This window comes from Argentina silus, assembly GCF_951799395.1.
Source record: "Argentina silus genome assembly, chromosome: 17".
NCBI classification, from domain to species: Eukaryota; Metazoa; Chordata; class Actinopteri; order Argentiniformes; family Argentinidae; genus Argentina; species Argentina silus.
Genome location: NC_139671.1, coordinates 6,763,737 through 6,778,736, shown reverse-complemented (window position 1 = coordinate 6,778,736; position 15,000 = coordinate 6,763,737). Strand labels below are relative to the sequence as shown.

Genomic DNA, 15,000 nt, shown 5'->3' with positions numbered 1-15,000 from the left:
AGGGGCTGTTAGGGGGATATGGTGGGGTGTTGGTTCTGGGCGACGGGCCCAGTATTTGGCTGCAGTTGTGGCCTGTTCTGCATGTGAATGCCTAGGGGGCACGTCAGGCATGGGGCCAGTGGACTGCAGCCCTAACCTCCCTTGGAAACATTAGAAAACATACTCCTCTTTTACCCCCCCCCCCCTCGCCCCCTTTCTCCCCCTAAACACACACCCACACACGCACATACACACACACACATACACACATGCGCACGCGCACGCGCACACACGCACACGGACACACACACACACACACACACACACACACACACATTTTCTTATCCTTTTATCTGGAGATGACAATAGAGCAGCGTAATCGCTCTGCCTCCTGGAATGACAGCGTCAAGATCATCTGGCAGCCCATCAGATGCCCGCGTCAGCAGTGAGTGATGGGAGCTGTGCACCCAGGGCCAGACGGTGTCAAGGGCCCTTTCAGTCCAGACAGGCAGGCCAATGGACGACTACATCTGAATAACTTAGACATACATTAGAAAACATGGCAGGGAAATAACCGCTGAGGGGAGGACAAAGTAGTTAAATGTGCAAGTCAAAAATGATCCCAATAGCAGAAACCTACTGTATGGTTTTGCACTTGTACTGTATTGTAATGCTGGCATACTCTAAGTTAGAATAAAAGGCGAGAACAAGTGTAAGATTGAGGGACATGCGATCCGGGAGTTACCTATCCAACGGAACAAAACAGAACCAAAACACATTAGATTTACACGGTGCCTGCTTTTAGAGCAGTCAAACTCCTTCAGTTGGTAATTAGTCCACTTTTATTGACTCAAATATGAAATCCTACCAACCACACTCATTAAAGATAAAAACAAAACAAGCACATTAAATAGGGTTTGATTGCACCTGGATTTAGAAACAAACTTTTATTTTTTTTATCCCCACTTAATAAATACACTTATGACCTGTTGTCCAAAAACATTATCTGAACATATTTACATCATAAATACAACTAGAGAATAGAGAAGAGACCCTTTACATAGTTTGGGGTATGAAAAATAAAGCATAAAAAAACAAAAAACACAAATTCTCAATTCAAACACATGTTGGGGCGTTCAGTGGCGTAGCACACTAAGGCGCATACCATATCATCGACAAGGTCCCTGGTTCGATTCCGGCCATCGACATATCCTGCATGTCATCCCTCCTCTCTCTCACCCCTCCTTCCTGTCAATCTCTACTATCTCTATCCCAATGAAGCAGAAATGCCCTAAAAAATACATATTTAAAAAAAAAAAGAAAAAAAACAAACACATGTTGAAAGTTTGGATGTGATAAACCAAACACCGGGCACACAAAGCATAATCAAATCCCAACGGGGTGCACAGATTATGCTAACATTCAGACTAAAATAACCCTGCCACCAGATGTTCTACTTGGACAGCAAAAGTGACGTTACGTAATAAAAGAAAAAAATCTGTTGGCGTATTGACAAATAAATACGGGAAAAAGCGGTCGCATCATGAGAACAGTACGATTTTGTCATATTCCCCTGTTGAATTATTTCTGATGAAATGATGGATGCTCTGCCAAATCTGTACTGGGCTTTAAGCAATGAAATTATGTTGTGTCCACTGCCATGGGAAAATGTGATTTAGTTAACTTGGATAATCGCTGATCCGTGACACTTTGTTGGAATTGAAACACTGGGTTTATATTTAACCAAGCTGGAAAAAACTGAAGTGGCCTTTCCTCATCTTCTCAGCTCACTGCAGAGGAGGAATTCAAGTACATGTGTCCCTTGGCCGTAGTAACAGAGCACACCTGTATTATGGGGCAATCCTAACCCTTATGTCAGGTGCAGGGGAGACTGGTGGACATAGAATTCAGAGAACTGACTCATTGTAATGCATGGAACAGAATGACGTGTGCATTGTAATGACATGCATTACAATGAGCCCGTTCTCCAGTGTCTCCCTCCACCAGCCTCCACCGGTCAAGTGCTTAAACGGAACAGATACTATTATATGAGGAGTGTCTTCATTCATAAGAGTCTCAAATCAACGTCTTTGTTCTGACGTGACGCTTGTTCTGTCTGTATCTCCGTCATGTATGCCCACGTCAGCTTCCGTTTGTGATGATAACGGACGTTCCTTTGTGTCCCTGCATCTGGTCGGCCTGCATCCGCATGTGAGACGCCATGTCGTACCCCTGGACCCCCCCACAGCCCAGGCCGGAGTAGCTCCTCAGGCTCTCTGGGTCGTACAGGTGCTCCAGGGAGTACCCCGTCAGGGCGTAGGCCGCATGCCTGTCCAAGTGCTGCCTCTCCTGGGCAGGGTAGATCAGCGGGCTCCCCTGGGCCTGTGGAGGGTGGGGGGAGACGTCCGTCTGCAGGTAGTCTTTGGTGATGGACAGGCCCGACCTGGAGATACCGTCGGAGCTGGGGCTGCTCAGACGCGACAGAGAGGCCGGGCTGGCGGTGTTGTTGTCGTCGTTGTCGTGGGGACCCAGCACCTTGCTGTCGTCGTGGTGATGGAGACGCTCGGAGGTGAGGTCCATGCTGCCGGTGACCCCCGGGCCGCGACACACCACCCCGGGCATGGTAGCCTGAGGGAGGGGCAGGGAGGGGGTGAAGCAGGGGCCGTGGCCCTTGGAGAGGCCCGTAACATGGCCCAGGGCGTCCAGGGGCCCCTTGTGCAGGTGAAGGCGGTTCTCCTCCTCTTTAATCATCTGCTGCGTGGCTCGGATCAGAGTCTCCATCTTGCTCGGCTCCTGAGGGCTTGTCCGGAAGTGGTCACCGCGGTAACGCTCCCCAGAGTCGCTGGTGGAGCCGCCCCCATCCGGTGAGCTGACCACGCTCTCCTCATCCCAGTGGCCCCTCCCTGTTGGAGATAGGGTAGGTTAAAGTTTACTGCTCGAAGGTGGAGAACCCTCCAATTGAAGTGATAATGAATTTAAAAGGAGAATACAAATGTTTTTATACAGACACATTTGATTTTCCTCCCTGACATTGTAATTGGCATCTGTCAAAACTATTGTTGGTATCCACTTATTCCTGTGTGAAATTACAGTTGATATGCATAGAAGTGTTGATCGTTGCATAGACAATGCGTGCCTTGGCAACAACCCTGTAGGGAGTAGGCTCATTGTTTGAGGACATGAAATGTGAAATAACTTGGCTTCAATAGTGGGCAATTATTGCACAACAGATGGTAACAATCGGCACACTGGCAAGAAACGGTGTAAACAACTTAGTATGGCCCATAACAACATTTAGAGAACAGCTACCAGGAGAAGCATGCCCATATTCATTTCCACAACCAGATGGCTGCAGCCGCGACCTTAACGCCTCACCGTGGACGGCGCTGTGATAGGAGGTTGTGTCGTAGCACTCGCCGTTCTCCAGCGAGGATTTGGGGAGCGAGAGCACGGAGCGTGTGGCGTCCCACCAGGCTTCCCTTCCGGACTGGGGGGCACCCAGGAAGTAGCGTCCAGCCTGGCAGCGGGTGCGGTCGCAGGCGGGGGGGTGAGGGCGTGGCTGGCTGTGGGTGTGAGTGTGGGTGTGGGTTTGGGTGAGATCCTCCTCAGAGAGGGCGAGGCCGTAGCACAGCGAGCCTGAGTCTGGGTACAGTCTGTATGCGCAGGACGCCTCTGCACCCTCCCCCGGGTCCAGCAACTGAGGGGAGGTGGAGTCTGTCAAAGGGCTCCCTCCCCATTGGCTGTCCTGGTCTGACTCGGAACGCTCTGGGTGGAAGGCAGAGAACTGGAGGAAAGAGGAAGTGGAACACTGGGTGAGAAACCAGAAGACTTGGATATACTGTAGATTGAATTCTATTTGCTGATGTTAGTCATGTTGCATTTATTTGTATTTTCTACACTAGTGTTTTTGATGTACCTGTGGATAGGGGGACACTCGAGCTTTGGCCTTGGTGTGTGTCATACGTGACTTGGTCCCCTTCCTCTCCTCAGTGCTGCTAGGAGTGCTGCTGTAGGGGAATTCTGTCTTGCTGGGGGTCATCTGGTCCAAGGACAGCTGCATTCCCTTATACTCAATATCCCTGCGCGCACACGCACACACACACACACACACAGACACAGACACACACACACACACCACAGCAGCCAATTTACAGACAGCACATTTTCTATAGACATAACAAAATATCAAGTGAAGTATTTCAGGCAATATTTACTGTTGATAGTGAGTGAGACCAAATTCACAAACAATCCTTTTGAGCGTTTCTAAATGTGACGACGATGACACATGCAAAGGGTATGTAGGATAAGCTAAGTCTGGATATTAGGCCTTCCATTTTTCAGCTCTCACTACTATGAGAAACACAACAGACATGCTAGGTGAAGTTAATCATTCATTGCTACCGTACAAACATTGCCTGAACCTAAAACACACACACACACACACAGACACACACACACACACACACAGACACACACCCACACACACACACATGCACACACGCACGCACGCACGCACGCACGCACGCACGCACGCACACACACACACACACACACACACACACACACACACACACACACACGTCTGCTTAATTACAACCATTCCCTTTAATGTCAACACCATGCCTGCCCCTCTTGCAAAACTAACTCCATCAGTCCGAGTGTCCTCTTAAAGGGCATAAATTGTATCCCCATCAAAGCAACACACTCCTATCTACAATTTGATTGGCTAACATTGGCTAATCCTTTCACACCTGTACAAGTTCATATATGTAGGCTACAGTACCTACCGCATTTTAATCCACTGTCCTTTACCTGAACTCTATAGTCAACAATCAGCAGAATAGAAAAGGCTCCTGTGGCAACCGGTCGGCAAACACGGCCCCTAGTCTTAATTTATCACATCAACAGTATGTAATACCAGCCTGTGGCATTTTAAACCCTGCGGCCCATTCATGACCCCCAACCTAGCTAGTCTCTAGCTGATATGCCTTCTAAATATGACCCATTCTTTCTGTATGACACCTTAGGGGAAAGGCAGTGTTTGGATAGTAAGTGTTCTGTACGACAGCGTTGTTTGCTCGGGCAGGTACAGTAACCGCAAACCGCTTCTTGCATCCTATCTGCGCCCTCTCTGACTTACGTCTGAGCCAACACGGCAAGGCCTTTTGTGCAAACTCAGCTGTGTTAGCAGAAGTCCATCTAGGGGGTCAAAGTCAGACCACCTCAGATCTGAAATATGCCACCGGCTCACCTCCATTCATGACTTATTAATGAAATCGGTCGGATTAAAATGCTCTACGCGAAGGTGACGGAATAGCTTCGCTCGATTTTTTAATGTTGTGACATTCAGCAGGATGTGTGGTGATGGATGTGCATTCTGTTGGCGCGGTTCTGGAACATCTCAAATAAACTGAATGTCATTTAAATTGAAACACATTTAATGCTGTCTCTCGAATACCCTAGAACAGTTTTATTCTATACTGAGTCACATTTGAGAGGCTGGGTTTTGTTGTTTTGCAGCGAATGCAACCTTGTAAATAAATACACAGGAGAGAAGACCCAGCAAGCCCAAACACACACACACAGATTAAGAGCTATATCTGGATCAGCCTAACCTAACAAGGAAAACCCAACATGAGCAGCAGCTATGAGATAGCTATTGATTTCCAGTTCACTGTTGCATAGATTTTTTTTTTGCCTCAGACTCCAGATCGATTCTGCAAGTTGAGGTTTTTTGATGTGGTTGATGTTTGTCTTTACTGCTCTCAAAGGGTCTTATCTCACCTGTGCTCTCTTGACACACAACTACCTGAAAAGCATTGTCAATATCTGAGTCAAATAGGCTACTGTTGCTCCGTACATATATATATATATATATATATATATATATATATATATAGGAGAGAATGGAAAATGCATTTACATTTACATTTACATTTATGGCATTTAGCAGACGCCTTTATCCAAAGCGACTTACAACAAATACATTTGTTTCAGCAAGTTAATCCATCAGTCATCATAAGATAAAGTAACCAATGCTCGGACCAGGGGCCATAGGCAATCACAATGCTGGAAGAAGGAAAAATCACTTATTTCTTTTAACAGCTGAGAAACTTGTACAGGGGGGTAGTGGGGGGTGAAGAGGTCTTTAGGAGGGACCGTTAAGATGGTAAAAACAGAGTTGCGCTATCCGTCTGACTGGGGGGGGGGGTATGAATCTACATTTCTATTGCATCACTGATACCATGGGCCACGAAAAAAAAAAGCTGTGTACTGGCAATCATAAACCACCAGAGAAATATGACACTATAACTACACGGTCCTTCCGTACGACTTCCACTGTGGTGTGCAGGAGCCCAGAGTGTGGGACTCACGTGAGGACGTAGTTGACGCTGACGATGCAGTGGGGTCTGGAGGAGCGGCTGTTGTGGACGATGGTGGCGTAGCTCTGCACCCACACCCAGCCTCCCTGCTTGGCCAGGAACCTGTAGTACTTTGTGGTGACCTGGCCTTTCACCAGCACTGTAGGAGTGGAAGAGACGGGGGGAGGGGGGAGGGGGGAGTTGGAGTTGACATATTTTTGTTTAGAGTGAGGTGATCTAATTATGCAATACCTTGAACACATTCCACTGATCTCTGATCTTTGTCAAGGTGGTGTGTGTGTGTGTGTGTGTGTGTGTGTGTGTGTGTGTGTGTGTGTGTGTGTGTGTGTGTGTGTGCACGTGCGCGTGTGTTTAGTTTGTAGGAGGTCAACGTCTGGGTGCCTAGACACACAGGTGGACTTCCCTGTGCAGGTAGAGTCTGACGAGGGAAGGCCAAACCTACTGTTAACTCACACAGGTGGTGTGCACAGCGCAGGTGGAAGGTGTCACAGCCGTGGACGTGGTGGTACAGGGTCTTCTCTATCAGGTCCTGGGGCTCGTAACCCGTTAACTCAGCCACCCTGGGCAGGGAGGGAGAGGAGGGGAGGAGGGAGTGATAAGAAAAGAAAGGGTGACTCAGCAAAATATCAATTCCTCTCTCTCGGCCATGGCAGGACTCGATGCCATAACCTTTTATTTTTGGAGACGGTTAAGTGCTGACCATTGAGACGGTTATGTGTTGATCATAGAGACGGTTATGTGTTAACAATTATGTCACACTGTTTTTTTTTTTCCATTCTCAAATAACATGCTTAGAGTTCTACTTGATCTAAATTTGTTTTCAAGCTCAGATGGGAAACAATGTTCTTTTGAGTAGACTCCAATGGCTTGAGGTTCAGCATTCCCTTAGGCCTATTAATCATTTCAGCTTTGAACATAACACATAATGATAGGCATGATGTCAATCAACAGTATCGATGTTGAATTTGTTTACTTTAAAAAAAAAAAAAATATTCAGTTCATTATTAGGCCTACATTTATGATTAAATTAAACAAGTGTGAGGAAAAATATTTTCAAGCAGGGTGTCATTTCGAATAGTGCTGTACCTGGAGTCGAGAAAGATAAGTTTCATGTCGAGACTAGCTCGGAACATGAACATGTTGCTGTGCAGTTTGATCTCCGTGACCGCGCTAGGAGGCAGAGAGTGGCCCACCGCCACCAGGCCCACGTTCTGGTAGCACCCGTCGAAAGGCGACATGTCCAGGCTGTACTGACGGATCTTCAGATAGCCGCTGCAGTGTATCACCTGGTGAGATGAGAGGGGGTGTGAGGAAGGCGAAGCGAAATATTAGAAACCCTAGGATCGATATTTCACTGTATTTTATTTCAGAAGGATGTATCGTATTTGAAGCGTATCGTATTAAAATTATTTCTAAATGATACATTTTACGCATGAATCAATTTGTAATCTAGGCCACTAAGTCGAATCACATGTTTCATAACCAAATAACACAATTTAAATCATGTGTTTCTATTTGTAAATCGCCCACCTTATATCCACCACTGGTGAGACCAGCGTTTCTTTTGGCAAGCACGCATTTCATCCTCAAGAAGAAAGAGCGCTCCATCTCATATTCTGGAAGGAAAGAACAAATAAACGGATCATGAATTTAAAAAAAATTCCAAAATTAGCCTATTTTTCGATATAACTCTCATGTCCAAATTATCCAAATACCTTGGACGAAATGCGAATGGTACGGCTGATGTGGAGTCAGGACAGCCGTCATTTCGTCATGGTCGGCGGGGTGGACATATTCATATATACTGTTCCCGGTCAGCTCTACCTGTTAATAATAACCTCGGTAATTAAGTGGTAATAATACATATATCATGTATATTATTACGAATGTCATGAACAGTCGTTTTGAATATCTACAAGGGCGTTACATTAACATAAGCCATACCCGATTAAATAATGCTATGATATCAACTGGGCAAAACATATCCTAAACATTCTGAATAAACCTAGTACTAGTAGACGCGGACCTGAGAGAGTCCCAAATGGACCGATGCTGTCTCGGAGATGTACATAATCTTTCCGTCTGGAGCCACGACGAAGATGAATCCGTCCAACGTCTGTACAAAAAGATCAGGAACATTGTTCACGGTCATTCTTATTCAGTCTATGTGATAGAAGTCCTAGTTGTAGTTGACAGTTGAATGGTGCATTCTATTGTCGTAGGCTATTGCCTAAACAACAAATAGCCACATTTACATTTCTGAATGTCAACAAATGCGCAATTGTGTAGAGCAACAATAATTCAATGATTTAAATGTTTTATGTTTTACCTGGAGTAGGTGGGATCCAAGCTCGCGCCCTACATTGTCCAAAGATCTTCTCGCGTGACCCCAAGCTTCACCTAAACCTGAAACCAAGCGGCAAAGTATCAGCTATCTAAATGAAATGGAAGTCTATCGTTTGAATCGTAATAGTATATAAAATACACACTACAAACACGTACGTTTATTATTATTCAATACTAATAATAATTGTTATTCAATAATAATAACAATAATAGTAGTAGTAGTAGTAGTAGTAGTAATAATAATAACAATAATAATAATAATAATACAACTTAAGTGTGTATGAACAGGTAGGCTATAGCCCTAGGCTATATCAGGAAATAAAGTTATAATGGAAATAAGGGCGACATATAGCCTGCACCATAACGACGGTATTACAATTACAAATACTAAGAGCCGACTTCATCCTGTATGGAATCAACAAAGCTAAATTGAGCAAATTCAACCAGCTATTCTCGGGTGTTCCATGTCCATGCATTACATTTACATTACATTTACATTACATCCATGCAAATAATAGTAAAATGATTAGTGTCGGTGTTACATTGCTGAACAAAAACAACCAGGGTCTTCATTTTGAATACCCTCTTGCAGTGCCCCTATCCTTCATTTGTTTATAAGGCACGACGGGAAATAGCGTCTTCCATTGACATTACCGTTGGCAGTGAGATTGGCACAGTCGTGGGCAAAAAAAAAGATACATGTAGGTATTAAAGGTAAATACCAATGTTGATTATTTCTTTGGTAAATCGTATATTTCACAACATAATGTAAGCAACAGCATATCTCTGTTGTGTGTTTAGTAATGTTCTGCTCTTAATTCCCATTCAATATCACGGTGAATTAAAAGTGAACACCAAATTGGTATTGAAAAAACAGGAAATAAATATTGCCTATTCAGAAATAAATATTGCCAATTTGGCCTCTATGCTCTCCATTCTTAGTCGCGGTCGCGCGATATATTTCTGCCTGGTTTGGCCTGGCACGAGCCGCTGTAATCTGGGGAGATCTCGAGCTCTTCAGCTCACCTACCGCAGGGTCACAATAAGTGCATCTTAAAACTCATTGTCTGATATTGGCCTATTCAAGAAACGACTTGGATTCAATGCGCATTAGATAGTCTTACATTTGAAATAGAGATGGGGCTATTGAAGTGCTTAACGTTAAGTGCCTGAAACAAAAGAGATACAATGTGAGCAATAAATACGAAACGTAACATTTCTCCTCTCCATGCTTTGAAGGGAGTTGTGGGGTCTGAGAGGTGACATGCGACGCTTGGACACTTTGTTGCCTTAATAACCAAATGTTTAGCGTACAAAAATAGATGTTTGAGAACACAAATATAGGCTATAGGCTTCACGTCTACATGCTGCTGCTGTGCGTAAATTAATTTCATTTTTTCATATGAACACTATTCTGCAGTAGGCCTTACATAGGTCTAAGCAATTCTTTATGTTTCCTCAAAAAATGATTATAGGCTATTGTGATGTGAAATATAGTAACTATTACGATTTTTATTCTGTCTGTAATTTGTTCAACAAACTTTGCAATATATTGAAATTCCATAAACAGCAGAAATCGTGGTTTTCGTAAGATTCTTTTCTCGATATTGGAATAGGAAATATCAATCTTGTGAAATATGGAGTGGAGGTAAAGCCTGGAGTATAAGTAAACCGATCATGAGAAATCTTTTAGCTGAATTATGCAGTTAGGACAATTGATCTTTAGATAACAGTTGATGTAATGAAACGTTTACGGGGGGGATATTATTTCCATTAATATATTCCATATAATGACCTTGCATTGTTAAGTGGTGGCTATTGAAGAGCAATAATCTACAGGCATGACATATTTAGGCCTACCGTTTTTATCATCCGGCTGTTGATTTACTGTTATTGTCTCCCTCAAATGTGTGTGATGTTTAGGTCAAGTAACCCGTTTATGTGGCCGTTTACCTCAGGTAACCTGTTGATGTCGTAATTTCTTTCACATATGAAATGGACAACTGAGACTCATAGATAATACAGTATGACACGCATTTGAATGCGACGTTTTAGAGGTCATGCAGTCAGTGTAATTTGTATATGATTTGCATTATAGGTTTATGCATATGCCAGTAGGACAACTCACAACTAAAAAGCGTCAACATAGTTGCAGATAGGCCTAGATAGAGAATTCATACATTTTATTTTTGTGAGGTAAAAACAGCAAAGATGGATAAATTACTCAAGCTCAATCTAGGTTTGTCTCGTGCTCACAGGGGTCTGCTCGCACCTCAGGTGAACATAGGCCAGTGGCTAGTTATAATTGGTGCGGCTCCTTCACGGTCACGCAGAAAAGAAGCCTGTCGAGACTGGGGGAAGATGGTGGAAAATCGCCTCCCTTACCGACGCCTAGTTGTCTACCTGTGACCCTGGCAAGAAAATGCCCTAAATGTATGCGCGCAGAGGCACGGTTCTCAACATACCAAACAGTGAGTGTGATGATGATAATCCGAACGCACGCACGCATACACATAGGGCCTACTGTTAAGAACTTGTCGAGAGTAACACACCAACACCAATAACAGCAATGGTAGAATCGAAGGCAGCAACCGCAATCATAAAGTGTTATGAGGAGAACAACAACACGCCTAATTACAGCTCTGTAGGTCATAACGACAGTGTTCGTGACCATGAATCTTAGGCCTAATGATTGATACAAACAATAATATAATTATAATCATGGTCCTATATGTGAAGATGGGGTGAATAAACAAACGCCTATCGTCTATTTTAGGAAAAATAATAGTGAACTTTACTTACCCTGAGGGAAGACGATTCTCATCTTCAGGTAACTTGTTGTCAGTCTTATAATAGACGCTTTGTCCAGCTGAGACGTGATAGCCGACGGCAAAGGCAACATTTTGGCCAGTTCATAGAATTCGCTGTTCTCTTTTTCCCGTCTAGTCCTTGCGGCAGTTTTTGATTTCTCCTTCATGATGCTATCTTTCTCTCCCTCCTCTTGTAATGTTATATCATTCCTTTACTCCCACACAAGTCCGTCAAAACCAGGTAAGAGAACGATTTCTGTTTCTTCTCCTGGTCATGGTTTAATTTGTCTACTAAAAATTGCACTATACGTGCGCTTTGTGGTCATGTCAAAAGTAGTGCGAGGGTTGTTTCACAAAATGAATCCAACGCACGTTCTTTCTTAAAGTGAATCCACCGCACAATAAGCTATTCAAATTCCTTTACCGATCCACCTGCAGAATTCTTCCCGGGTTCTTCTCGTGTAAATGACGCTTTTTCTCGAGGCCAGAGGTTTTTAATTGTTTCTCAAAACTGTGAAGCGCCCATCCATGGTTAACTGCCAAGACTGGCATAGCTCCATACCTTTAGACACACATGCCATAACTGTAGAGGAACACAATCCTCATATTAATACTATATTCATTGTTATGTTGTATGAACAAGTGCTAATGTATTGTCAGCTCTACAGAATATTAGAAAGTAGACTACATCCATGAAAAAATAACCTGGCCTGCACACCATTTATAATGAGATCATAGTAGCGTAACAATACGACTGTGTTGCTTGATAATAATCATGTTAATATTATTATCAATAATAATATATGAATAGTTATAATAAGGATACAAATATAAACAATAATAATTCCCATAATGATAAATGCCTAATGACAATGATAAATGGCTACTCATAAACGATACTTGTTACATACCTCAGAGCATGGAAATATCCCATAACCTTCTTTCCGCGCTGCCCGGAGGGAATTTCACCTGTCCTGAACCGAGTTCACCACTCGAGCCAGTTAGTTTAGTCCCAGCCCTTCGCGGAATTCCACCTGGAAAGGGACCCCTTACTGCATACACTTCTGTAAATTAGGGGCGCACGACGAGTGGAATTCGAGTCCAGAACTCGTCTCCCAACTATCCCAATCTCCCTCTCGAGTTGCTCAGGACCAGCCCACTGTCACCCACGCTCTTATTGGGCAGCAGGACTGAGGTCTACTTTCCCATTGGACACTCTGGATAAACACACGAGCCTTTAGCGAAAGTGGGATACGTGTGAAATGTTCACCTCTGACCCAGACACAGCTCAACCTGGAGGAAACTGTGGACGGACGCCACTGTTTTGTCTGGTGAAAGCTGCACTTGTTCATCTACGGATGAAAGATAATGGGTGATCCATGGGGGATGAGCCACCACAACATAGGCTTTATATGTCTTATTCCAACATGTATATACCGTGCACGTCGTTTTTTGTATCGATGGACACACACACACACACACACACACACACACACACACACACACACACACACACACACACACACACACACACACACACACACAAGGCTACACGGCATTATGTCAGGTTGAGTGGGCTGTGTAGTTCACATATGTCTGGTAGTAATTACTCGAATACACCACGCTTAGCGTTCCCCACGAAGTTACATCATTACATTAGAATTAAAGCAGGCCTATTTTGTAGATTTAATCCCATAATAGGCCTACACTTATAATGTATTTAGTAATTTAGTGATGCATATTGCGAGAGTGTATTTTTTCATGCTTTTGTAAATACGCCTGTTGTTTTGTCAAAAGCAATGCGCTCGTTTGATAATCATGAACGCAATGCTTTTTATTACTATTTTCAAAGTTATATTTTGATGTCTCGTAGTTGTTTGATGAATCGAATCTTTTCAAATAGCCTTCGTATTTTTGTATTTACAGCATAAATTCGTGTCAATATGTTCAGCATTTATAGGCTACATGTTTCTATCTCATGTAAACACATGATGATTGGTCATCGCTGTGACTACGTTGGTTTTGATAACGTCTGTCGTAAAAAATCATAAGCCACATTGCTTTAATTGGGAGTGCATGCTATTTGAAATGCGTTCCTGTTGCTGCAACACCTGTCCAGTGGAATATTCATCATCAATTTGAAAGTCGATTTCACTTTCTAATGCTAACATAAGACAGTGCAAAATGGATTAGAATGAAAATAGGCTATACGTAAAACTCATGCCTGACGGAGAATGATTTTTTTTACTAATAGGCTACGGCTGATAGAAGCGGAATGGTTTATATCAAACACGCACGCACGCACGCACGCACTACACCGACACACACACACACACACACACACACACACACACACACACAGGCAAGAGGCCCACATTAATTCTGACCGGCGTATTTCTCTCTATCTTATCCTCATCCATGATCGACATCACTCTCTCTCTCTCTCTCTCTCTCTCTCTCTCTCTCTCTCTCTCTCTCTCTCTCTCTCTCTCTCTTGTCTTTGGTTACGGCTGTCAGGTTTTTAATACGAAATCCACCTGCGGCGAGCTCGAAGCAGAGAAAATAACCCCAACTTCACATTGCGCACGAAATAATGACGCAGGTAACCTTCCGATAAAATAGAGAATTTGCTGCCGATTAACGCGTTTCCGTGGAGAAGAAAACAATTGAATTTACACCAGATTTTCAGGCCCATTTGACAGAAAGAAAAATATCGACAGAAAAAATACATATGGTTCCTATCCAATATAATAATATATTTTGTTGATTAGATCCAATTTATCCAAATGAGAACTGTAAATGCCACTTAAATGAGCGTGAGTTTGAGACACAAAAACACAAAAAGCTATATTTACTGAGATCTTTAAAAAAGGGTATTAATTGTGCTTTTTAAATATAGCACTATCACACTGATGCATGAAGATTTCACATTGAGCTAATTTAATTAACATTTTTATTATAATGTTTCAATAATAATTTAATCGTGTTACATGTCTATTTATATAAGAAAAAAAAATCAAACTGTAATTTAATGTTGTAATCAAATTAACCGAAGCGTGTGAGCCAAATGTGGGGATTTTAACGAATATTTTCATTTGCACGCAATTGGGCATCAAGCCGATCTTCTCGTTGAGGTGAGTTCCCCCATACAGTAGCCTACATGTAATAGGCTTCTTTTGGTGTCTAGAAAAGCGCTATAAATCCAACGAATTACTATTAAGCCTATGCCCGATTAGCAATATATGAAAAACTCACTATTGGAGAGGCCATTGAATCTAATTATTCATCGTGAAATAGGGTACACTTACTAGGGCTACAGGTCTTCATCGTGTACATTTAACTTGTCGACTAATTCACCAGGCATGACATATCAACCAATGCACCTTATTGATCTTACCAATGTTTCTGGCATGGACAGAAAGCAATACTTATCAATACGTGTTTGCACTTTCAGTCTTCCCCGAGGATTTGGCAGACTCGGA

At 43.2% G+C, this 15,000-nt stretch overlaps 1 protein-coding gene across 1 annotated transcript; it reads right to left on the bottom strand.

Annotated features, from left to right (window-relative positions):
* Positions 1-2,121: 2,121 nt before the first annotated feature.
* On the bottom strand, positions 2,122-11,685 carry LOC310817911 (single-minded homolog 1-like; the record flags this gene model as incomplete). The annotated part of the gene is made up of 11 exons (XM_083688647.1): positions 2,122-2,882; positions 3,355-3,763; positions 3,896-4,058; positions 6,354-6,501; positions 6,816-6,922; positions 7,449-7,648; positions 7,893-7,978; positions 8,078-8,186; positions 8,389-8,478; positions 8,692-8,768; positions 11,511-11,685. The coding sequence occupies 11 exons, from the start codon at positions 11,683-11,685 to the stop codon at positions 2,122-2,124; spliced, it is 2,325 nt and encodes a 774-aa protein (XP_083544773.1).
* Positions 11,686-15,000: the final 3,315 nt, after the last annotated feature.